Here is a 25,619-nt window from a genome sequence, read left to right as displayed (position 1 = left end):
TATGTGTGATAGTAGTTAGGTTAAATCTTCTTATTTTGATCAATACCAACAAATGTTTTCAAAAACTAATTTTGCAAATTGCAAGCTTGTTTATCTTAATCAATGTTGGTAACAACGTTCAAATTTAAACTTAAGAGGTCATGAGCTTGAACCAGGTATTAAATATGTGAGATTGACCAATTAGTAATGATGTCATAATAATTGCCTTTAATATCTAGAAAGCGAACAGAATTTCAAACACTCATTGCTTTGAATAAATGACACAAGCGAAAACGGCGTCTCAATTAGAGAATATAATGCATTTCATGCGCAAGCCAGGTGCATGTTGAATCAATTTAAATGTCGAGCAGTCTTGTTGATTGCATTCAGGGGTATTTCTGTTAGTTTTAATAACTGAGGGGTTTATTGTAATCCATTTAAAATAATAATTAATTAATAACTAGTAGCCTCCTCCGATTCGTGAATTATCTTTCCCATTCAAAACAACAAACAAAACGAAAACGAAGCAGAAACAAACAGGGACAGAGAAAGAAATATTCAGCTCAGCTTTAGCCGAGCCAAATGGACTTATGGCAGAAAGCGCGCACCTTTGCGGAGGAAGCGGCACGGCGGTCGCAGGAGCTGACGAAGGAAGCTGCGAAGCGATCATCTGAGCTGACAGTTGGCTCCTCGAAGCTTTCGGACATTGTATCGGAAGCGTCGAAGCGGTCAAAGGAGATCGTGGCCGGGGCTTCAAAGAGAGCCGAGCAGATCAGAATTGAAGCCGTCAAACGAGCCGACCAGATCAAGTCTCTTGCTGAAAACATCGCTCCTCAGGGTGTGCTCGCGTCACAGCAGCAACAGGAGGAGGACCTGGAGAAGTTTGGAATCACTGAAGAGTTGAGAGAGTTCGTTAAGGGAATTACTATTGACACCTTTGAGGATTTTCCGTTAGAAGGTACACTTCTTTAATGTTTTTTCTTTTCATAATTTGATTTACTTATTATACATTTTATGAGTTGATGATAGCATTTGTTATGTTACTTAGAAATTCTAGTAAAGATAGGATAAGTGCAGCTACATATCTATATTAGTTAAATTTTCATATTTAGAAATTGTAGGAAATAGAAGAGCTATCTGCATGTTGTATTGTAATTTGATTAGGTTTTTTATTTTTTAATGGTATATAATGTATTCTATATTAGTTACTTTGTGGAATTAAGTTTTATATCCTGTAATAGAAGATTTTTGGTTTTGCATAATAGTTATGAGATGCAACATGAACTTGAATTGTTTTGGTATTGAAGCGAATTGGATGAATTTAATGTGTGCAGATGATTTAGAGATGTCTGATGTCCCCACTGAATCAAATGTTCAGAAGGATCTTAATGAATGGCAAGAAAAACATGCTACTCTTGTTCTTTCCAAGGTTAAGGTTAGTTTTGTTCTTGAAAGGCCTCATGCTATTGTAGAGTGGATTGACCACTTGAAAGAAATTGCAATTTCCAATTTAACTTATGCTTGATTGATTTGCCTCGTGAAGAGAGACTTCATTATTTCTGAGTAAATTGTATTAGTGAAAGACACTTAATGAGTAAGAATTAAAAGGAGCTCAAACTTGTTTTCTTTGTTGCCTAATTTCTTCTTCAAAACTCCATTTGTGTACATAGATGCTGTCATTTGGACTTGCATGAATTTTTCATATGTGAACCAGCTTTTTGGTTGATCATTTTTTTTGTTGTTGGATAAGTTGTATCCCTTACCTTGTCCTTTGGCTTGCAAACGAAAAAAAATTACTCTTTTGCTTAAATAAATCATACAAAAGCTCATTTACCAAGTCAGATCTAGGAATATCAGTGGTGTCCTGACTTGTGGTTTAAAGAATTTTTTGTTTGGCAGTGATCTATGTTATAATCTTGCTAATATTCATGTATCATTTTGACACATAAGCACATTACCATATGCTTAGAGCTTACCTGTGTGCACATAGGAATTTCTAGTTGCAGCCTTTTCTTTTCTCTTTTCCCCTTTTTCCTTTTTCTGTTTTCAATATGTGTTCTATGTTTTATAGCTGTCCTTTTTGCTCCAATACAGGAAATATCAAAGTTAAGATATGAGTTGTGCCCACGTGCTATGAAAGAGAGGAAGTTTTGGAGGATCTATTTTATTCTAGTTAACAACCATGTGGCAGCGTAAGTATCTTTTCTGTTTGTCAGAGACCTCAATTCCAGCTTCTAGTGGCATTTTTCTTTCATCATTCTTCCTTTAGAAACCTATATACTCAGGGGATTATGCTGATTGTGTATGCTGAAGAGAAGTACGTATCTACAATCCCCCTTCATGTATTTCACTTCTTCATATGGAAATTTTTACAAGATAATTGTCTATTTAATAATTATATAATTGTTTTATGAGTTTTATCTAAAGTGGTCTGAACAAGTATTCATGGTTTTTCCTTTTAGTTAAAATAAGGGTTATTACTTCCCTTAAGATTTCCAAACTTATCATTCGTATGATAGCTTACACATATTTTTTTATCAGATTACCCTCAAAGTTTGAAACTATGTCATAGATACCCCTTTGCGTTATCAATGGACCCTCAAAGTTTAAAATTTTATCACAGATATCCCTTTGTGCTAACCCTGTCACATTTTTGTTAGGTCTGCCAAAAACTTTCTTGTAAAACTAAAGTTCCCATTTCACTCATCTATAACAAATGACAACATAATGGAGTTAGGCAAAAGGAGTATCAATGATACCATTTCAAAATTTGAGGGTAGTCTATGATACCTTTTTTTTTTAATTGATCAAGGTAGAGAAGATGCATGCAGGTGGGTTTCTATCTGCACATAGAAATATGATATTGGTGCAAATGCTTACTTATGTGTACATGTGTTCTGGGCACTCTAGTATTTCTAGAGGTAGTTGCCTCTGTGCGTACTGTGGACTTATTTTCCAGTTTTCTTATAACTTTTCTTTTTCATTTCTTTCCTTGCCTTCAGCTATGAGAAGCTGTACATGGAACATGTTAAGCTCAAATCTAAAGAAGAGGTAAAGGATGATAGAGTGGAAGAAAGTTCAAAGGTTGAAATAATTCCTATATCAGGGGCAAAGGAATCAAATGAGCTGCAGCATAAGGCTTCAACAGCATCTACTAGGGAAGAAGACTTGGACATTTTTCTCCTGGGTGGAGACAGTGATGAAGGCCCAGGTATAATAGGATTTTTTGTCCATGAACATTTTATGTTATTGACCCTATTTATTTGTCAAGATGATCAATTTTTTATATCCTCTCTTTTTCCCCTTAAAAACTTGAGAGGTTGCTTTTATCCCACAATTGGTGGGTTGCTTCTTTTGGCTAAACCTTGGCACTGTTTAATTTGCATTAGGTGCTATCCCTTAGCATGTCATTCTATCAAGATTATTCCGTTTAATAACTTGTGGAGAATCCATCAATTTGTTACGAGCATTTCTGTGCAGCCTTATCCACACTTGTTTCTTATTACTTTCTTAGGATCTTATGTTCTGTAGATTTGGTTTGTTACTATATATAGGTGAGATATGTATCATTTTGCATAAGACCAATACAAGCAACTGGAGTAACTTTAGCTTTATGAATTTTGTTGTGTAAATCAATGTACTGATGATAAATCAGGTTTGTCAGATGATGGTGATGAAGTATTTGATGATGACTTTGACAGGATGGCGGATAGTTCAGTAAGCACCATTGTTTTCCTTCTGCTTTTATTATGCTAATACTTTTAGTTTATGCTCTTTTGTGCTAGTCTTATCTTGATCAATGTATGTACTGGCACTAAGCAGGTCAGCACATTAGGATTGATCTAATTTAATATATAACAGTAGATCTACTTGTTGAACATCTCATATTTAAATCCCCTAGTTTAGATTATCGATGTCACAGATTAGAAGGACAAATTTTTTCACATTCCTGCCGATCTCTTTAGGGTTGTGCCTGTAGAATGTAATTGTCATGCTGTTTTGAAGTACAAGGAAAACAGCAAAAGATATCACAGAAGATAAGAGCCACTCCTGGTTGTTACCAAACCAATTTGTTAAGGGTACAACATTTTATTGTATGCCCATTCTTGCGGACACATGCATACATGCTCACATAACACATTGGAAATCTAAGATGCTGTGAGTCTGCTGATGTTTAGGTCAACATAAATTGGGACGAAAGCGATCAATAGGACTCAATTCTTATTAAGTTCAATTTATCATTCATGATCAAATCCCATAGATTTATTTGATATAATATGACAGGCTTAGTGTCACCTGAAATTGGATGCTATGTGTTTCTCAGCGGTCTTCTACTCTTTGAACAACAGTTGCCACTGTTTTTCCTTTTCTTTCATACTAAATTTGCTTGCACTCGCAGGATGATGAGAAAGAGAAGTCTGAAAAGATCAGTGAAGTGGCTAAGACATGATCATTGCTGCACAGGTTCTAAAGAATGGGAAAATTGCCACGATGATGAATGGAATCAATGTTTGTCCTCTTTTTCCCTTGCCTTTTTCTTTCAAATCCTTAATATTTGTTTTCTATCTTCCTTTTTCCTTTCTCTTTTTTCCTTTCTGGGGTGGGGAGCCTGAGCCATCTCTCTATGTAAAGAAAGTTATTTATTCTTTTACTCTTCTCAGTTGTAGTAATCCTTAATGTAAATTTCAGTCAGTTTACTTAGTGCCAATCTCTCCTTAGGTGTAGATCTCTCCTTGGTAATCACATGGTAATAAAACGGTAGATGAGGCTAAGTAATAGTATATATATAAAAACAAATTTTGCTAACTTATTCATATAATTTTATATGGTAATATATAATTGAGTGATTCTAAAGTGAAAAAAGAAAAAAAACAACCACATCACTCAATTACACGGTATCACATTAGTTTGTATAGTAAGATTTATTTATATTCATACTTTTATTCAATGAGGCTACCATGGGACTTGGCTTGCTTATTCCTCGTTTACATTTTTTAATGTCCAACACAGGACCTCTACCTCATAATTCAGATTTCACAAATTCATTCTACTCTCTTGCAAAGAGCTCAATTTCTCAATCTAATCAGGAAACCTTCTGCTGTTTTCATTAAAGCTACATCTGATTTTAATGTTTTAACAGCAAAACCAACTACCAATCTCTTGCATGGAACCCAATCTTTAAAACAAACACATTTTTCTTTGCATCTATGACTTTGTCATGTTTGTGATTAGATTCCCTTGTGTTCTTCTTAGTTTCTTCACACCAATTTCACCCATGTTCTAGGATATCTTAGGTTTCTTCTATGTATTTTTAATTTATTTATTTATTCATTTTTCATGTTCCAACGAACTTTGTGTCTTCAATCCCCTTAATAAAGCATTTAACAGTGACTCTTTTAAGGATTTTAATGTATTTCCATCTATATCTATATGTCTAGACCCCAGGGTACATGATGTTTGGGTAATTTTTTATTATTAAAATTGAAAAATTACTTTAAAAATAAATTTATCAAAAAATTGTTGGGTATAAATTATTACTAATAAAATTTGGTAAAAACTGTGTTTGATGGGAGATAATAAAATAATATTAAATTATTATTTTACTTAGGTAAAATTATTTTAAAATATTTTTTAAGAAATTGAAAATATTTTCAATTGTTATATTAATTGAAAATAAAGTTATTTTTATTCTAAAAAATTAACAAGTAAGAACATAATTAAAATCAAATCAAATTACTTTAATAATATTTTAATATAGTAATAAGATTATTTTTTATTTTATTTGTCACATTATTATTAATAATAATAAATTATCAAAATCTTTTATTATTTACAACCAAGGTAATATTTCTATCATCTATACCAAACACCCTATAGTGTATTGGAAATTGAATTTACTTGTGTAGGGTTTTTTTTTTTTTTTAAATTAAACTATCTTTTGTAAAAACACATTTTAAAATTGTTTAGTCAATAAAGTATTCAAGCACTTCTAAAATGAATTGGTTTTCATCCATTTAAGTCAACCCTAATGTAGATTATACCCAAAAACAATTTCAATATTGGAAAAATCACTCAATTCTCATAGGTGTGTATATATATATATATATATATATATATATATATATATATATATATAATGATATATTATTATATAGTTAGATAATTTTAAATTAATAATAAATAATATTTAATTATATAAAAACATATATCCAAAATAATATTCATTATAAATACAAGTGTCATTGTTCAAATATTTAGAAAAATACTTAAGCCTATTTTTCAAGAAAGCAATGATTGGTTGAAATTATCCTCTACGAAAGCCCTTGAAGAAAATTCTAACCTCTCCCTATTGTTGCCACATATGCAATTAAGAAATGAACATACCAAAGTCCTAAGTGGACATACAAATATATTGAGCTTCTGGTCTTTAAACATTAATTAGTTTTAGTCCATGGAGTTAAAATTTTGAAAATAAATTTAGTAATGGTGGGTTGACATGTCATGCTCTTGACCTGAATTTCCATTAACAAAAATGAATCAAGTCAATTAAAACAAAGTCATACCATTAACGTCCGTTTTGCTTTTTCTTTAATGATTTGTGAAGCAATTAGGTGATGCACTAACAATTGTGCCAAAACAAGCTTATTATTTGCCTCGAAAATTCAGAATAAACCCATCTAAGGTAAATTAGGTTATATTTCACTTGTGTCGACAAAATAAGAAAATTGAAGCTCTATAATTTATAAGACAACCCATGTAATTGGGTGGTTTTTTATTTATTTATTAGGCAAGTTTCTTTCGCCCACACATAAGAAACTTGCCTCAACCAGGTCTTAAAAGAAAACCCACTTAAATATTATATAAAAAAAAATAAAAGTATAATTTGGGTTGAATATTTCTATTTAAGTATCCATTTATGGGTAGTTGGTAGTACATGTTAGAAGTACTTAATGTTGCCATTCTTTGGGCATGAAAAATTAGTAATATGTCGAATCAGTTTTACACCCCTTCAAAAGAAGTTGACACTTATTTTAAATGTGACTAATCTCTGCATTAACCAAAAAAAAAATCAATTACATTATTTTATATGATAAATTATTGTTATAATAATACAATTAATATTAACAGGGCTTTCAATGAAATTAAACGTCTTAATTAATGTCTAATTGGGTGTTCTTTATAGTGATTGATGCCCAACTGTTGCTTTTTTCCTCTTGGTAAGAAGTGAGCCACTTAAGCAAGATTCTTTTTGATAATTTGTGTGGACCAATTTCTTATTCAAAGACATTTTTAATTGCCACATGGAGAAAACTACATTGCCCTATTGATTTATCCAATTAGATTATTTTGTTGGAATTTTATTATATACCTAGAGATTCAGATTATAATATGGGGAGCAAGATGTGTAGATTATAATATGGGGAGCAAGATGTTGCATTAATGATTTGGTTTGGAAATTAATTGGGAGATAAGCTTGTTGTTAGGTAGGTGAAACATAAGAAAGAGCCCTAATTACTTGATTAATTATATTATATTTCCCACTCAATTGGGTTGAGAAAGATTAGATTGGCTCATACTTTAGCCAATAACTGCATGCAGGCTTGTGATTTTTTAGTACTAGGATGATAACATCTTACCTAAATTAAAAAAAAAAAAAACAATAACATACATACGCAAATAAGTAGTAGTTTGGTAAAAATTTGAAGGTAAGATTTGGATAAAACACCTCAATTATTAGATTAGATAAATCAAAGTTTGGTGATATATTAAATTTAATCATAATATATCACTAAAAGAAACTTAAATTTTTATTTTTGTATATATCGAGTATTTTTTTTACCACTCAAATTGTTTATTAGAGGCATGATTTGGAAATACTTGTTAAACTAAAATCAATCAACACACACATAAATAATAATAAATTAGTACATAAATAAAACAATAAAATTATGTATATTCATTTTAGATATATAAATATTTACAAACTTATATGTGTCATTGTGTGATTAAATTATTTTGAATTATGGATAAAATAATATTTAATCATGTGATGATATGTATATATTTATATACTCAAAATGAGTACACATAATATTACGTAAAACAAAATTTAAAATTAATATGACCAAAGGACTTATACCCACCAAAAATATGTTGTTATCTTAAGTTTCTCTTTTTATCTTTGAAAATCTCAAACAATCATTCTTAGATGATTAAAGTTAACGGTTTTAAGGGTAAAATCGTTATTTTTTAGAATTTATATGGGTAAAAAAAGATAAAATTTTAAAGAGTTAAAGTTTTGTTAACTTTAACCATTCATAAATGGATGTTTGAAAATTTCAAAAATAAAAAGAAAACTTAAAAAAATAACATACTTTTACTGTAAATAAGTCCCTTGGCCAATTAATATTCATATAAATGCCTTACGTGAATTTATATAAAAATGTGATGATGTTTATATTTGAGTTTTGATTATATCCTTGTGTCTTTTGATATGCTCCCAAATAATTATATTATTTTTTTATTAATTACGTGTAATAAATAATGGCTCATCCTGTTCCGCTATTCACGCATCAGGTGCTTTAAATCGACTAAGTTTGCTTACAATTACTAAGCTCCACAACAGATTCGCACCTGTAATCTGGATCCTACCACATCACCATGTAGCCTTCTTAAGCGCGTGGGACAGCACTTTCCATCATTACCACATCGCGCGGCAGTGCGTCCAACAGCGCGTGCATCTTCATCACTTTTAGTGGGACCTGCCTTTTTGGTGCGAAGTAACATTGTGGAGGGCTCCAGCCACTTAGATTCTGCCATGTGGTAACCATAGTATTGCTCGACTGATATGACACCTACACAATTGATGCCGTTATGACTGTAGAACCGACACTCTGAGGGAGCCTAATCTCAACCAGTTGTCACAGTGTTTTCGCCAAGATACCATCCCTTTCAAAATACAGTTTTCAAAGCTAATTATTTAAATTATATATATGAAATTGTATCGGATGATATATATTTTAATATTAAATTAGATTTCTTTTGAAAAAATATTTGTTTCAGATAATTATGAGAAATAAAATATTATTATAAATATATATTAATTAGATTATTATTAAATATAAATTGTTATTATATCAAAATTAATATATAAATCATTATTATATTTAATTGATAATAATAAAATATTATGCAATATTATTTCACTTAAAGTCTTTAAAAAATTATTTGATATAAATTAATATTATATTAAAATAAAAAATTTGTTTTATATATTTTAAAATATTCTCTGTATTAATATTATATTAATATTTTTAAATTCTTAAAAATTATAATTAATTAATTAAATTATTTATCTAAATTTATAATTTTATTGTTTAAATTAAAGATAATATTATAATAAAATTAAGATTATATTATTAATCTTTTACAATTTTGTGGCAATCAAATTATTATCCTCATATTTTTACACCTAAAAGATAAAATTTCTAGAAGGATGATCTTGATCTAAACATTCCAATTTGATAATACTTATTTTTATATTTATAATGTTTTCATGTAATTAATATTATCCTACAATTATTTAATTTTAAAACATTAAGTAATCACAATAATTGAATTACATTTTGTTAATTCACAATATTAGTATGACGCATCCGTATTAAAATACATAAAGCCAAAGCAATAATTCAAATTTTTCGGAGATATGACGTTAACATAGAAGGTCAAAAGACTTATCCTAACCCACGGTTTTGTGTAAACTCAAAGGTGTATTAGTTATTTTTTAAAAATTTAAAAATTATTTATTTAAAAATTTTATTATAATTATTAAGAATAAAATTGTTATTTAAAAAATTTATTTAAATTTATATTTTGAATTATCTTTAAGTTTTAAAATTTTTATTTATATACCCTAATCTCATATTTTTTAAATTTAAAAACTAATTTCCTCCCTCCAAAAAAATTTGGGTTGCAAAACTCTTATTTTTTTGTTATGAATAATCACCCCTAGTGTTTTAAAAAATATCAATTTAACATTTATTCAAATTTTGTTTTCATATTTTTATCTTTGACGACCAACCGCCATCATTGATTGTTAGCACTTTCCTTCTTGCGTTCTTGGTTGACTGGTTTTTTCTCTTCAATTGTTTTCGTTGAAGATAAAGATAACTAATTTTCATCTAATGATGAGAACCGCCGAAGAGGGAGGGGAAAGTGACTGACATGGTGGGAGACAGAGACCAACGACAAGTAATAGAAAATTGTAACCAAAGAGACAAGAGAGGAAGACTGCATGCAACTGAAATTTTCTAAAAATCTGAGGTCGGCTATATATAGCAAAATGATAGAGTTTTACAATCCTAAACTTGGGGTTAAAAAAAGTTAGTTTTTAAACACAAAAAATATGAGTTTAGAACGTAAAAATAAAAATTTGAAATCTTAAAAATACTCATAAAATATGAATTTAAATAAAATTTTTAAATAATAATTTTATCTATATTAATAATAATAATAAAATTTAACTAATAAATAAATATTTAAAATTTTAGTATTCAATAAATAAAAAATTAAATTTGCACCAACCCATCGCTGAAAAATAGTCATCTGCCCCAATAAAAAATATTATATTAAGATGCGTGAACACACGTGTTTTATAAATAATCATATATACTCGCGTCTGTTATTCCTATTGTGTAATGATATAATTAATTATTTCAATAAAAAAAAGCTAAAATAGGAATAAAAAATAAGATAAATTCTAGAAGAATACATTTAAAATTTTTAATTATATGCTCATGCTACGTATTATGTCACAGAATTGAAGTATTTGACTTGAAGATAATTTCTTTTCTTTGGATAAGTTCAAACTGAATATGTGAAATTACTGAAGTCATCGTTGTTGTTTTTTCCACGTTTTCAAATTATCGCGAGATATTGTCGGCGTATCGACAATTTTATTAAATGCTCGGAACATCCATTAATGCTCTCTATGGGTCCCTCACTCTAGCAGCCACGTGTCGGATTGAACCAACAGCACGCTGCCACGCCATCCTTACATAAATTCTAATGGACCCGGTCGTATTTTCCCAACTTAGCTACGCCATATTTATTGGCTTACTGCACTTAACCACAGTCAATACTAACCCTAGTCAGCTCCACTCTAACCATGGTTAAATCAAACAAAAGGCGCGTGATGTGACGGTGTGTGTGAGAAATGTGACCAGGCGGTGTACGGCTCAGAAAAAGGCGTTTAATTCATTTAATAACGCGTTCCTACATTCTCCATCTCTCTAGCTTTTCTCGTCCATCTTTCTCTCCCAGTGTGATCGCTTTCTCATACTCGCCGGCGGTGGCAGCCGCCGTCCATTTGGTTTGATCGTTGTTGAATTTAATTTTTTTATTGTTTTGTGTACAAGGAAAAATTGGTTGATTCAATTTGTTGATTGAATTAGCTTAGGGTTTGGTCGGTGGTTGAAGATTGCAAAAAAGAAAATTAGATGTTTTTATTGTGTAATGTGAGTCGAAATTAGGGATTTTGGCACGAAGTGAGTGAAGGAATCTGTGATTTAGAGAGTAAAGCTTTCAAATTTGGGAAGATATTTGTTGTAAAATTAAGGGATCATATTGGAGATTCTAATTTTGGAAAGTTTGGATCTGGGAGATTTTGATAAAATAAAACAAACAGCCAAGAAGTGCAAGCTGTTTTTAGGGTGTATTTACCATAGCGGATGCTACATTGATGGAACAAATTTAAAATAGAAACTTCATCGCCGGTGTTTTGGATGTGTAAATGTGCAAGGTAGAGAAGAGTGAGAGAAAGACAGAGATGGGAGGAGGGATATTTAAGGGAGAAAAGCATCAGCAACTGAAGAACGGTGGTTCCAGAATGAAGCTTTGGATGATCAGGGCTACGACCTCGGTTTTGCTTTGGACTTGCATAGTTCAGTTAACGGCAATTGGTGAGACTTGGGGTCCCAGAGTGTTGACCGTTTGGCCTCCTTGTTTTAACCGCGAGTCTGACGCGGCCTCTGCTGTCGTTCAGGATAAGGTGCCGTCGGTTCCTGCTCGTGTTCTCCCTCCTAAGAGTGAGTAAAGTTGTTACTTGTTTCTGTGATATGATATCTTCAGGAAATTTATATTTATTGACGATATCTTTAGGATTTTATGTTGATTCTTGGTATGTTTTGATTAGGGGTCTACAAGAACAATGGTTACCTAATGGTTTCGTGCAATGGAGGTCTCAATCAAATGAGAGCGGCGGTGAGTGGTTGGCTGAAGGCTTGGTTGTTGCTGATAATTCATTATTTATGCTTTGTTTTCTTAATTTGTTGTTTGTTATGTATCTGTTGAATGATTTTTTTCTTCTCTGCATATGGATGTCTGGTAACAGATTTGTGACATGGTGGCAATTGCGAGGCATTTGAATGTCACTCTTATAGTCCCTGAACTCGATAAAACCTCCTTCTGGGCTGATCCTAGGTGTGTCATATTCTCCTTCTGTTTCTTGCTGCAGTGATGGAGGCACTTTTTATCCCTTGTTTTTGAATTAGGATGGTAGTTCTCACACATGTTTAATTACCTGTATGCAGTGAATTCCAAGATATATTTGATGTGGATCATTTTATTACATCATTGAGAGATGAAGTCCGGATATTGAAGGAGTTGCCTCCTAGACTCAAGAGGAGAGTGGAACTTGGAAGAGTTTATTCCATGCCTCCAGTTAGTTGGTCTGATATATCTTACTATCATAATCAGGTGGGTTTGTATCTTGCTTGCTACATTGAATTTTAGTACATGTGGATCCTTAGAATTATATAACCATATTTGAACCAGTAATCTTGGTACCCCAAAACTAGAGGTATCTAGGGATGCTTTTGAGATGTTAAGTTAGCGAAATATTTAGTTATATGTCTCTGTTTTTATGCAGTGTTTTTTTTCCTTTTAGATTCTTCTCACAGCAATAGTATTATTTGAATTCTTTGTGAACAGATTCTCCCTCTGATACAGAAGTACAAAGTTGTACATCTGAACAGAACTGATGCTCGACTTGCCAACAATGGTCAACCTTTGGAGATTCAGAAACTTCGCTGCCGTGTAAACTTTAGTGCTTTAAGATTTACTACTCAGATAGAGGAGTTGGGTAAAAGAGTTATCAGACTCCTAAGACAGAGTGGTCCTTTCCTGGTACTTCACCTTAGATATGAAATGGACATGTTGGCTTTTTCTGGCTGCACTCAAGGTTGCAACAAGGAGGAGGTGGATGAGTTGACAAGGATGAGGTAAGTGAAGCATCTATGCATAAGTTTCAGTGGGTTCTAGAGAAGTATGGTATTTAAAATTTACCCTCATTACTGGCAAAAACATTACTGTTTTGGCAGATATGCATATCCTTGGTGGAAAGAGAAGATTATAAATTCTGACTTGAAAAGGAAAGATGGATTCTGCCCTTTGACACCTGAGGAAACTGCTCTTACTTTGAGAGCCCTGGACATTGATCCTAGTATGCAGATTTATATTGCTGCTGGCGAAATATATGGTGGGCAAAGGAGAATGGCAAGTCTTGCTGCAACTTATCCAAGATTGGTTAGTAGATGAAAACTGAGGCCATATTCTTTAATTTGGGTGTTTGGCTATTGCTTTCACTAGTATTAATAAGCTACTTTTGTTTTTCTGGAACAGGTCAGAAAAGAAACTCTATTGGAACCAGCAGACCTTAGGTTTTTCCAGAACCACTCATCCCAGATGGCTGCATTAGATTATCTTGTGTCGTTGGAGAGTGACATCTTTGTTCCTACATATGATGGCAACATGGCTAAAGTTGTTGAAGGCCATCGCAGGTAATTTTCTGATTACAGATATAGTTATTGTTGATTTTGAATGTTAACTGATTTTAGTTGTAATAGCTTAACTAGTTTTTGTTTTGTAAGGATTTGGTTTGTGATTTTGGATTCAAATTTCCAAACCAATTTCTCTCTGTCAGAGGAAAATAATGTGTGCACGCACACTTAAACCGGACCAAGTTTGTTCCTGTGGCCACTTGAACGATATTAAATTTGAAACCTCTTTTTGGAGGGAAAATTAATTTAGGATTCATTAAATTGTTTTAGGTTGAGTTTAGACTAATTATTATTTAATTGAGCAAGTATTATGATAATTACTATATGTGATATTTGTTTGAGCTACTATTAACTATTGTAAATATGTTTTGGTTGCATTCTCCATTTTTTACTTAGAAAATGACACAGCTTTATTCAATGGTTCTTCAGATTCCTTGGCTACAAGAAGACAATCTTGTTGGACAGGAGGCTTTTGGTTGATCTAATTGACCAGTATACTAATGGATCACTAAGTTGGGATGAGTTTTCGGCTTCTGTAAAGGAAGCTCATGCAGATCGCATGGGAGGACCAAGTAATAGGGTGGTGATCCCAGAAAGACCGAAAGAGGAGGATTACTTCTACTCCAATCCTGAAGAATGTTTACAACCCGTATCATTTGATCCATTAAGTAGTACGTGATTATCGCATTGTGAGAGAGTGGCATTTACCAGTGTTCTCCCAGGTTGGTAGCTACTTATGACAGATGAAAACGTAGTTCCCTATACCAAAGTGCTGTGATGAGGATTGATTTTATTCTTAAGACCATTTGCAAAGATTATTGTGGGTGGTAAACTTAAGAAAACCTGATAGAAATCTTGAGAGGGAACTGGAGGTGGAAGATCTTTAATATATTGCCAATAATTCAATTCCTGTATAGAAGGTAGCCTGCCATTATAGGGTGGTATGAGATAAAAACTTGGTTGTATACTGAGGGAAGCAAATATAGAGTTGGTTTTACTTTGGAACCAGAGATTCATGGAAGGAGTCCGCCCTCCCTCGGCCTTCCGTTTTCTATTTTTTGTTTCTTTTTAGATCGACCACGGTCATGATGTGAGTTCCCTAGCATATATACACTTAAAATTTATCTGTTAATTCACACAATGCAAATTCATTGCGTCTCCGTTTAGTTTGGCAATAATTTCGCAGGAAGATGCTTGCTTTTTCTTCTATTATATTTGTTTCGTAAACGTCGGTCAAATTTTGCTTGATTCTCCTTGACTTCTAAGGTTGTGGTTTAATAATCTTAAAGTTACGGTCTTCCCTTTCTAGAATTGTTTTAGTGGTCCATTTCTGACAGCAGAAGTTCAAAAAGACGTCTAAAAGGTGCAACCGGGTTTTGTCTTTTGATATCGACAACCCAGCAAACCAAAACCAGTCAAAACGTCCACAATTGGGTTAATTGGAATATGGGTTTATTCAATTCGATCATATGCCCATTTCATGTGCTTAAATTTCTGGTTGGTCTTTTTGTTTTAGATTATCCAATTGGGTATTTAAATAATAAAATATTATTTATTAAATTTTATTTTATTTATCATATTAGACTTATTATTTAGGTTTTTTAATTTAATATTCAAAATTAAGTGTATATCTGTTCAATTATATGGTCAATAAGAGGATGTCATTGTCAGTTGGCTTATAATGTGGAGGTGCTGGCGGCGGTGCTCTTATATAAACGTGGAGAATCTCTTCTTCTTACTCAATAATCATTCCAATTACTTGTTTAATAGGAACACAATCCTATAAAAATTAAAGTGGAAATTATCACACGTCTTTGCCTTATAATGAGAATGCTTGTAATTTGTATGTGGTCCTTGCTCTTATTAGCTGGCATTTTGTTGTTTAGGGGTTGCGTTTAAGGGAAACAATTTACTTGGAAAGAGAAATAGAATATCAAATTAAGCCACGTTAATGAATTATTAATCACCTTTCTTAAAATTGTTTTTATCAAATAATGAGGAGTCTTAGGCGCAAACAAGGGAAAAAAGAAAAAGATAATGACATTTACAAAAAAGACGGCCAGAATTGAAAGGCAAAAAGGCCCACTGAAATTATCAATTTTATTGGCTTTTCCACCTTGTGACAATTGGATAACATTTGTAACAAATTTCTTCTTTTACTAACCGTCAATTTTGTTATTTGACTTGACTTTAATTGAATTCATATTTTTATCCCAAAATATTATGGTAAGTTGGATTACAAGAAATCCCATGTTTTAAATGAATTTTTTTCTAGTTTTTTTAAGTAAATAATACCCTTTTATCTAAATTACATATATATATTTTTTATTATTTAATTATACAATAATATATTTTTTAAATATTTAATTGATTAGTCAAACCGGAACATAAATAGAAAGCTATTAAAAAATCTCGAAAGTCAATAGAGGCTTATGGAAATCCCAATGATGTTTAGTTTTCCCCAATGTGAATATGCCTTTGAATGATCGAAGAGGCCATTTCCTTTGGCAAATTATGACTGTCATTAAGCGAAAATTGGAACTACAATCGGCCCCACCTCCCCAGTGATTCAACTTTATGTTATTAACGAGGTCGGCCATGGCATTGATGATGATGATAATTTGTGTTAATTAATTAATACTAATATTAAGATTAAGAGATTATTATTATTATTAATTAAAAGTAACAAAAATATACAACAAACCCAAATTCGATTTCAAGTATTTGGACTTGGAAACATCCTGTAAAGTTAATATTTTATTGATAACATCAATGTCTTTACTTTATTCTTTTTTTTTTTTTTCCTACTTATTTATGTTGCCATTTGTTCAATAATTAAATAACCAAATTATATGGTAGGTGAGCTCAATGTTAATCTTAATTAGTGTCATTAAATTATCTAATTAACATGAATGAGATAGCTTTTTCACTTGATGAGTTTTGGAGTGTTGGGAGAGAATAAAGCCAAAATTTTATATTAATTAAATATCTTTACCAAAGATTGAAGTCTCTAACAGATTTAAGTTAAATCAGTTTGGATTCGAATCTATATTTAATTTGAATAAATCAAACTCGAATTAAAATTCTGATTTGACAACTTTATTCAGGTTTGAGGGTTTTTAACAATTTCTTACTAAAGCTTTTATTTTTAGACAATTTTTTTCTTCTTCGAACATATCTCATCTTTTTCTTATGTCATTATTCATCATTTAAATTGATTTAAACTTAAACTCAAGCTCAAACTTGTTATTTTAAATTCATACTGAATTCAAATTAGTTTTGTTTAAACTCAAATTTATTCGAATTTATCTCTAATTAAAGGATGATATTTAACAGAAACAATCATATTATCCAATGGTAATATATAATTTGAAGTTTTTCACTAGATCTTAATTTATAAAATTACATCTTCAGTTGATTTATAGATCATTATCAAGAATAGGCAAAGTCAATGGACAATGACAGAAATTTGATTTAAACTTAATTTGTTGTGGATTAAAACAAGTTATTGAATGTCTTGTACATATAATTCAAATGCTGACCACATTGTTAGATTATTATTTTTTAACATTTAATGTCACATCTGCGTATTGCCTTAAATTTTGAGAATTTTTGGCAGTTTGATTTATCAGAGAAATAAAAAGTTTTGAGGCTACAAGTCTTTGACTTGTATAAATAATGTAAGGCCTGAGCATATTAAGGAAGAGGTAATTGGGTCTGTGTACAAGTTTCTGCTGGGTCGGATCTTAAATTTTTATGGTAAGCAATATTCAGGCCCATGGGTTAAAATACCCTGACCGTCCTTTTATTTTTTTTTTAATGAAAAACTCAATTCGAATTAAACCGTTTATTCAAGATGAAACCAATTACATCGAGTAAATCTAATCTCAAGACTAAGCTAATCTCGTACTTAAATTTAGACGAAGACTTAAACATTTAAAACTAAAACTAAGTTCCTTAATTATGAGTATTAAGTAGATGAATTATTTATATGATTAAATGATTTTGAATTAAAAATTAAATAATACTTAATCATATAATATAAGTTTGAACTCAATTTGAAACTCAAAAAATTACATTTTAACCCCTAAATTTAAATAAGTTATTTAAACCCTCGTAATTAATATATTTGACAATCACCTTTTATGTTCAAAACTAAAAATAAAATTTTAAACATGTAAGTGCAAAATTAAAACTTTTATAAGTTTATTAATTTTTTACTTGAATCAAGTTGTGAGTCTGTGAACTTACCAAACTAGCCAATGTTAAACTTAAGCTAAACTCGAAAATAGAATTTTGCACGTGCCAAAGTCCATGTTACTAGGGCTTTCTTCATCACTAAAACTTGAGCAAAAATATAAGAGTCCATATTTCAGGCAAACCGTGTTACTGAGTGCCATACATAGAAGAATCCTGAACAAAGTAAAAACAGCTGCTCAACAATCAAAAATAAGGAACCATCTATAATAATGATTCAACAAAGTAAAAAAGAAAAAGAAAAAAACATTTGTTAGGAATTCTATATGTATATCCGAACAAAATCAAAACAAACCCACTACATGTACATTCCAACTAATCTACCTCTCAAACACGACAACACAACAGTAAAACCCCCAAAAAAATGAATGAATTAAATTACAAAAAAATTATTATAATTATAATACTATGCAAACCTAGCTTTTGTCTGTTTTCTGCTTCTTTATCGCTTGATTGGAATCCTCGCCGTTTCCTCTGGAACTAGCGGTTCCTTGAGTGCGGGAAGTAACCTTATTTTCCTGCATTATTAAAAAGTCAGTTCTGCCAATAGGGGAATTCAAAATGGGACTGAAAATTCATGCAATAAAAACTATATGTAAAATTAATTATATCTACTATTTCAATCTACCTTAACAATGGATGATGATGGGCTTGTGCGCTTTCCGATGTCGATTTGCACTGAAATGCTGGCTTGCGACAAATCAACTCCAGAATTCTGCAGTGCTTGTGTCAGAGTATTTAACAGCCTGTTCCATTCAAGAATCACTTAGGTTAATTATTCAGATTCAGAGGCAGGCAGGCGCATAAATAGAAGATACAAGTACAATAAACATATGAAAGAAGAACTCACCCTTGAGAATACACACTTGAGATGTTTATTGTGCCACTTTCAATACCCAGCTCTTGTTCTTTCAGTTTATCACTGACAACTGCCCCGTCACTTGTACATGGTCTAGTATTACATAACTGCGCTTGCCGCTGAGATGTTGTGTGCTCTACATCGGATGCCAACCTAGGTGGTGGAAGTTGAGCTACCAAACCGCCACTCCTAACCGGAGTGAAGTAGTTTGGCTGAAACGACGTCGGAGGAAGGGGCATTGCTTTATTGGTTATTCCAGGCTGCTGGTCTATTGGTTTCTGTGGATTTCCAGGAGTTGCTGGAGAAATCGGTACCTTTTTCTCATCAAAATTGGCCGCAACCATCCCTCGGGACTGATCAACATAACTTTCCACAGGCTTCTTATTGTTTCTCTGCTGCAAAGAAAGTAGAGAAACAACTTCAAATCAAAAAGAAGATAAGCATATGTGATTTCATATATACTTTCTACATGATCCCAAAAAACAACAATAGATTTGCTGAGGGAAGTGTATGAGTTCACCCATGGCATCAATCTTGTGGCTTCTTGGTTCCATCCTATGTACGAACCTTCATACTTCTGTACTTTTTCCTGTAGGAACTGAATGTACTCGATAACCTGCAATATCGTTGGTTGTGTCATCACCCAAATAAGGAATTCAAAATGACCTTCCGAAAAAATGATAATAGTAGAATGCATCTAAATACCTCAAGCAAGAATGAAGCTTTGTCTCTCTTTTGGTCACTGTGAGGAATGAGTTCCCTCAACATCTGAAATCTGCATAATAAAATCTAATGTTTAATGCCTAATTGTGTTGAAAATCACATATATAGTAACGAATAAAGTATAGAAAACAAACGTGCATAGGAATACTATAATGTGAATCTGCTTAGGCTTCCGTTAGAGGGAAATTTAGAAAGATGGCATTGAATAGGAAAGTTGCAATTGCCTGTCATTTATTTTGCTCCTTCTTCGTTGCTCTGTTGCAGAATGTTTTGATCTTGGCGTGTTGGGCTTCTGATCAGTGTTCTTCCCATCAACTTTTACCTTCAATTCCCCTGTAAAAGTTGAAACCTTTTAAAAAGAGCTAGACGACCTTTTAATTGGCAAATTATATGTGTTAATGAGATAGCAGCACAAGTTTTTTTATTTGTGACTTGTGTGAGACTTACCTTTAAGGATAGTAGAAGAGTTCTCTTTTTTAATAGTGTAATCTTCTTCATCTTCTAAATCTTCATCTTGGGTACTACATTTTGCAGACTTTATCATCTCTATGAAGCTCTGACTCTTCAGCCCAGATTGTCTGTTCAAATAACAACACAACACCATCATCAATCATTCAATCTTTATATTCCTCGCCAACTAAATTTGACCAACAAACAAAAGCAAAGCTAAAAGGAAGAAAGCGGAGAGATTAAGTGACTGACTGTGAGGAGGAGAGGGAGCTGAAGCTATTGCGAAGGGGATTGTTGTTTGAAGACGATTGTGACGGCCACTGCCCCACTTTCACTGCCGCTTCTGTCCATGCAAAGTAACCCCAAAAGCTTCATTAGTTTCAGTTTTTTCAGTTTCTGTCTTTCTAGACTTAACATTAAACTAAATTCAACTGGATCTCCTAGCTGATAATTTAAGCCCAGTCTATCCGACACTGTCCAGAAAAATCACATTTTAATAATAATAATAATTAATAATACAATGCAATTACGTTAGAGCTATTTTTATACTTGCTCAGTTTAGGTACATAATCCACAGAACCACAGACTAGTATTTTCTTTAAAAAAAAAAAAAAACGATTTAGTCCACTGTGGGTTAAGGTCATATTTAATTACAAATTAGGTCCAAATTAAACTATAAATATTATTTGTACATCTAGAATAAAAAATTTGTTTCTAATTAAATATAACTGAAAAAAAAAAACCTTCTAAGATAAAGTGGAAATTGAATTCTCATATTTTCACTTTAAAATTCCAGTGATCCATTTAGCATGCACAAGTCCATGCTAAGTTGATAATGCATGGATATTTCAAGATGCATGAAATTGATTAGTAAACAATATAAACGTAAAGTGTTGCTATAATATAAAGCAATTTTTTATTAATTACCTCTTCCATTGGCTCTCTGATCTCCCGCATTCTCCTTCCCTGTCTTTCCCTTCTTGACTGCAGATTCTTCCCACAAAGTGAAACCACTTCCAGTGTAAGAACTGCAGTTAGAATTTTCATCGTGTCTCTCGCTACTAGTTGCCTGAGCTACTGTGAATATCGAACCCTCTGGCTTTGCAACTTTTTGATTGAAGTCAGAAATATGGCTTATACTATAAGTCCCAATCCCACCGGGGAGAATATGTTCTACAGAAGTCGGAGGTGGTGCCGGAGGCGGTGGCTTTTCAACGCTCGATGATGTTTCAACTGTGCTTTCTTCCTTGGCACTAACCTTCCCTACTTGTAGAAAATCATGAGTTTCCAGTAAACTACCTGCTTAAGAATCAGAAATAAAAAAAAAAAATCGTATTCAGAATTCATTATACTCACGAATATTAATTCTAGATTTTTAAATGTAAAATTAAAAAAAAAAAAGGTAAGAAAGAAAATTCTAAGATACTGTGAGACAATCATAAGTTGGTAACGAGGAAGACATCACACCAAGTTCTTTCATTTTCATTTTTCTCGTCAATGAAAGATCCATAGTTTCGTTACTAAGCAAAAGAGAAGATAGTAAAACTTCTTTAAAGCAATAGTATTGATAATAACGTGTGAAATTAGATAAATTTAAATTAAAAATAAAATAATATTTAATTATATATTAAAATATTTACTTTATATAATTAATGATTTTGCTTTCAGATTAATTTATCCGGATAAATTTTAAAAAAAAGTTTAGATATATAATATGATTAATATTATATTATCTATTTTAAGTATATATTTTATATATTATAATATAATTAGTATTATTTTATTTTTAATTTAAAATTATTTAATTATATTATTTATTTATTTATTTATATGTTTAAAATTATTGAGAGAATATTACTATATCAATAATATTAATGTAAAAAAGTTGAGTTTTAAGGGCAATCGAAAAAAGATATTGCCAAACAGGGAAAAGACGAGCGCGTGCCGAATCTATCGAGGACATCTTTGGAATTCTGAATACCATGCACCTGTATCAGGGCCTGATGTGAATCATGTGACTTGTCAAATCATTGTCCAACTTCTAAAGTGGGGCCCATTTAATAACCCAATCCGATGGTGCTAATTACTACTAACTGCTAACTTTCTTTCCTCTACGGATTTGGCCCATTGCCATTCATGGCCCAGATCCAGTCACGTGCATAGACAGATCGTGATCGCGTAATAACTATAACATAAATAAAGAATTAAAGATGAAGAGATTTTTTTTTTTTTTCTAAACTTTGTTTTACTCGTAAAAACATATAAAAAAATAAGTATTCAAAAATAAATAAATTTTAAAGAAAAGCAAATATACAGAAGAGAACAACCAGTTTTTTGGGATCTTAAAAATGAATTGAAAAGAGAGAAGATTTTTACCTTGAGAAGAAGGTCTCGGATCTTGTTGGACCGTTGGCTGAGTACTGTAGAGTGACAAAAAGTCGTGCGTTGGTTTCCTTCCTGTAAAACAACTTCTAAATCACAGTCAAAATCATATAACAAAAAAACAAAAATGTTTTCTGTTTTTGTTATCCATACTGAAAATCAAAACAAAGTTACAAAAGAATTTATGAATTTGTTTTTCTACAAAATATCTTACCTTCGGTTCCGAATGGACGGGAGTGAGGAAGCTCCATCTCCAGCTGAAAGAATTTCGCGAATATTTGTTGAGATTCGGCGAATTATCTATTCAATTTACTGTTCAGGTCTTGAATTGTTGAAAATTCAACAGTTTTCTCTCTCAGATCTGTTTTCCATACAAAATTACTAACGAGAAAATTCACGCCTCCGTCTGAGATCGGAAGCGCATTCACTTTCACGGCTGGCTAAAAGTGGATTCTGGAATAAGCAATAGACTTCATATTCTTGAAGAAGCAGTCTTGAAGTTTCTCAGAGAAAATCTCGTTCACAGACTCACGGTAAAATCTTTCTACGAAAGATTCAGTTCAAAAAAAACTATTCTTCAAACGTAATAATAAAGCCTGCAATAAAAATTACCGAGACAAACACGATATTCAAGTCAAATTCAACATTTCAAAGAGGTACAGATTCATACAATCCAAAATTCAAGTCAAACTTCTCACTCAAACAACAACTTTTTTTGTCCTTTGAAACCACGAAGAACACATTAACAAAAAAAAAAAATCCACAAAAGAAGAGATTCAAGCGAATAAACAAAATCCACACACGTACCTTTGATCCGAACAAAGCTGATTTAATTTTTTTCAACGTGCAATTCCAACAAGCAAACGCTTCAATGAACGGAGAATTTAAACAGTGAACTTGAAAGCATAAGAAACCATAACTTCATAAAGGCTGGTGGATGTCTCTGTTTGAATTGAGAGATCAGGATTCACAAATGCTGGAGAATCTACTTCGTTCTTCCGCAAAAAAACCTTCTCTTTTCTCTCTTTTCAATCACTCTCTCAGACTCTCAGCTTTATTTATAATTATTCTTTTTTCTAAAAGACTTACAGCGTTGCTAAAGATTTAGGTCGAAGAGAAACTCTCTCTCTCTCTCTCTCTCTCTGGTGTGTGCTTTGGTTCTAGATGTCTTATACAGTTATCTGCTTGATTTCTGTTTCTCGGAAGTATTTCTATTCATCACCCCCGTAACCCCGTTAGATGGAACGCCGTTTCTCTAACAGCGTTGTGGCATACTTGACGGCGTTAGATCATGATAACAGACTCCGTGTGCTCTCTCACGAGTTTTTGAAACTCATTTATTTATTTATGTATTTTTTGTTGTAACTGATTTTTTTTTTGGTCAAACTCAATTTATTTTTTCTATGGTTTTGGTAATCCTAAATTATAATTTTTTTAATTATTTTATCCTAATTCTAAATTATTTAATTACATAATAATATCATAAATTTAAAAATTTTTAAGACCTACTTATCAATCCAGTAATATTTTATTTTTAATATTTGTTTTTAAACTTAAAAAAAACCGTTAAGTCAAAATTTAAAAATAAAATTATTTTTTTAGTAATTTATGTATACATATTTTTAATTATATAAATAAATTTACATATTATTTGTTATTATATTATTAAATATTAATTTATTATTAATTTAAAATTATTCAATTATATAATAATATTATATATATTTATTCGTATGCTTAAAATATATAATAATAATTTTATTTTATTTTTTAAAACAAAAATAAAGTAACCCGAAGAAGGGTCTTAAAGCTTAGTTGTACATTGACGGGTCTGTAGAGCATGTGCCTTGTTATCCAAACATATTAATAAAAACCAAACCAAAATTAAAATCTGAATTACTAAAACGAGGTCGTATCAGTAAAAGCGAAAATCCCTGTTATTTATCCAATTAAATTAATTACACTATCGTGATAAGACCCGACATAACGAGCAGGGAATTTAACCGCAGAGAAAGTAAAGGCAGGTGAATGAAGGCAACGGCGAATACGCCGAAGGGAGAGTCATAGTCACGTGACACAGAAAAGATTAAGGAATATTGTTACTACTTACAGGTGATGATTAGAGCACAGATCCCGATTATGTGAGGAAATTAATTCTTTATAATTATTAATTAATTAATTAATTACAAAGCAGAGAGGATGTTGGTGGTAAAGGAGGAAAGGTCACGTGTTGCTTGTATTAACTGAACTGTATTGTACTAGGAATGCAGTCGTCTACTCTGTAAAGGCAAATATAGCTTTGCGGGAAATGCGGGGCTTTCTCCAACTTACTTAGCTCTCCATATGCATGTTACTTTCTTTTTCTTTGATTACCATTTTCCACATTTCTCTTTTCATCGCTACATGACAATAATATGAGTTTTTATGAATTGGGGAAGAAAAATCAAAGTTGGATAATATATAGGGGACTTTTTATGTAGTTATGAAATTTGTAGAGATGGAAAGAGCACCATCCACTTTTCTTGAATGGCAACGACATCCTCATTGTAAATGTTGTACGGATAAGCTTATCTTTTGACCATGATGAGCCATCAATTGCTAGACATCCAACTAAATAGCCAGGGATATGATGTGTCACTTAGACACGTTTATTTTAAAACATGAATTTAAATTGATGTATAATAAGTTGAGTAAATTTATCTCAAATATAAAAAAAAATTGGTTATTTAAATAAAATCATATATCCCCTATTGAATAAATGTATGAACTACATACGATCGTGACACACATTAATGAAAAAAACATTATTATGACGATTCGATGATCTACATCATATTAAATACATAATAACAAAATCTCTTACAATCTTGATAACACGTGTCAATCATGTTAGTAACATAGATATTTATATCTTTACAATTACAATAATACCCTTCCCTCCTCATTCTATAAATGAAGGGTTACACTATGGAAAAAGGACTTCTTCACCCAATCCCTAAATGAAAAACTCACTATTTTCTCTAGTCATGCTACATAGGAACTAGACCAAAAGATCTTATCCTTTTTTTTTTTCCCTTTATCTTTTATATTCACTAAATTATGGAAAGCTTCTCTAATTGTTCTCTCATGAG

The 25,619-nt window shown here is 31.6% G+C and overlaps 3 protein-coding genes across 7 annotated transcripts; 2 read left to right on the top strand and 1 right to left on the bottom strand.

Moving 5' to 3' along the window:
- Positions 1-453: 453 nt before the first annotated feature.
- LOC123195922 lies at positions 454-4,687 on the top strand. Of its 2 annotated transcripts, none has more exons than XM_044609785.1 (6): positions 454-937; positions 1,314-1,414; positions 2,074-2,171; positions 2,982-3,190; positions 3,635-3,696; positions 4,379-4,687. In XM_044609785.1, the coding sequence occupies exons 1-6, from the start codon at positions 562-564 to the stop codon at positions 4,427-4,429; spliced, it is 897 nt and encodes a 298-aa protein (XP_044465720.1). In that variant the 5' UTR covers positions 454-561; the 3' UTR covers positions 4,430-4,687. The 2 variants fall into 2 exon arrangements, with proteins under 2 accessions (XP_044465720.1, XP_044465721.1); XM_044609786.1 differs by having other exon boundaries at positions 455-937; positions 3,644-3,696.
- A 6,523-nt stretch (positions 4,688-11,210) lies between these two features.
- On the top strand, positions 11,211-14,983 carry LOC123196643 (rhamnogalacturonan I rhamnosyltransferase 1-like). Its single transcript, XM_044610702.1, has 8 exons — positions 11,211-12,065; positions 12,173-12,240; positions 12,371-12,459; positions 12,570-12,735; positions 12,970-13,259; positions 13,359-13,563; positions 13,660-13,817; positions 14,247-14,983. The coding sequence occupies exons 1-8, from the start codon at positions 11,771-11,773 to the stop codon at positions 14,494-14,496; spliced, it is 1,521 nt and encodes a 506-aa protein (XP_044466637.1). The 5' UTR covers positions 11,211-11,770; the 3' UTR covers positions 14,497-14,983.
- Positions 14,984-18,120: 3,137 nt separating this feature from the next.
- On the bottom strand, positions 18,121-23,649 carry LOC123195786 (transcription factor BIM1-like). 4 transcript variants are annotated; one of them, XM_044609629.1, is made up of 13 exons: positions 23,296-23,649; positions 22,703-23,084; positions 22,483-22,563; positions 21,034-21,405; positions 20,359-20,449; positions 20,104-20,234; positions 19,881-19,989; positions 19,639-19,708; positions 19,454-19,549; positions 18,925-19,328; positions 18,703-18,820; positions 18,491-18,592; positions 18,121-18,230 (listed from the first exon to the last, which is right to left on the bottom strand). In XM_044609629.1, exons 2-12 carry the CDS (start codon positions 22,737-22,739, stop codon positions 18,491-18,493), a joined length of 1,611 nt encoding a protein of 536 aa, XP_044465564.1. In that variant the 5' UTR covers positions 22,740-23,084; positions 23,296-23,649; the 3' UTR covers positions 18,121-18,230. The 4 variants fall into 4 exon arrangements, with proteins under 4 accessions (XP_044465564.1, XP_044465563.1, XP_044465565.1 ...); XM_044609628.1 differs by lacking the exon at positions 18,121-18,230 and having other exon boundaries at positions 18,263-18,592; XM_044609630.1 differs by lacking the exon at positions 18,121-18,230 and having other exon boundaries at positions 18,263-18,592; positions 18,925-19,325.
- Between the last annotated feature and the right edge of the window lie 1,970 nt (positions 23,650-25,619).

Source organism: Mangifera indica, chromosome 14 (assembly GCF_011075055.1).
Source record: "Mangifera indica cultivar Alphonso chromosome 14, CATAS_Mindica_2.1, whole genome shotgun sequence".
In the NCBI taxonomy this organism is placed as follows: domain Eukaryota; kingdom Viridiplantae; phylum Streptophyta; class Magnoliopsida; order Sapindales; family Anacardiaceae; genus Mangifera; species Mangifera indica.
Note: the sequence above shows the minus strand (reverse complement) of the source record. Positions and strands in the feature narration are given on the sequence as shown.

Coding starts and splice junctions, on each gene's coding strand:
- LOC123195922 (XM_044609785.1), top strand. CDS start 562: ATGGACTTATGGCAGAAAGCGCGCACCTTTGCGGAGGAAGCGGCACGG. Junction 1,415..2,073: donor TTGTTCTTTCCAAGGTTAAG/GTTAGTTTTGTT, acceptor GCTCCAATACAG/GAAATATCAAAGTTAAGATA. Junction 3,191..3,634: donor AGACAGTGATGAAGGCCCAG/GTATAATAGGAT, acceptor ATGATAAATCAG/GTTTGTCAGATGATGGTGAT.
- LOC123196643 (XM_044610702.1), top strand. CDS start 11,771: ATGTGCAAGGTAGAGAAGAGTGAGAGAAAGACAGAGATGGGAGGAGGG. Junction 13,260..13,358: donor GATGAGTTGACAAGGATGAG/GTAAGTGAAGCA, acceptor CTGTTTTGGCAG/ATATGCATATCCTTGGTGGA. Junction 13,818..14,246: donor GTTGTTGAAGGCCATCGCAG/GTAATTTTCTGA, acceptor ATGGTTCTTCAG/ATTCCTTGGCTACAAGAAGA.
- LOC123195786 (XM_044609629.1), bottom strand. CDS start 22,739: ATGGAGCTTCCTCACTCCCGTCCATTCGGAACCGAAG. Junction 20,235..20,358: donor AGCTCCCTCTCCTCCTCACA/GTCAGTCACTTA, acceptor TTATTTGAACAG/ACAATCTGGGCTGAAGAGTC. Junction 19,990..20,103: donor CTCTTCTACTATCCTTAAAG/GTAAGTCTCACA, acceptor CAACTTTTACAG/GGGAATTGAAGGTAAAAGTT.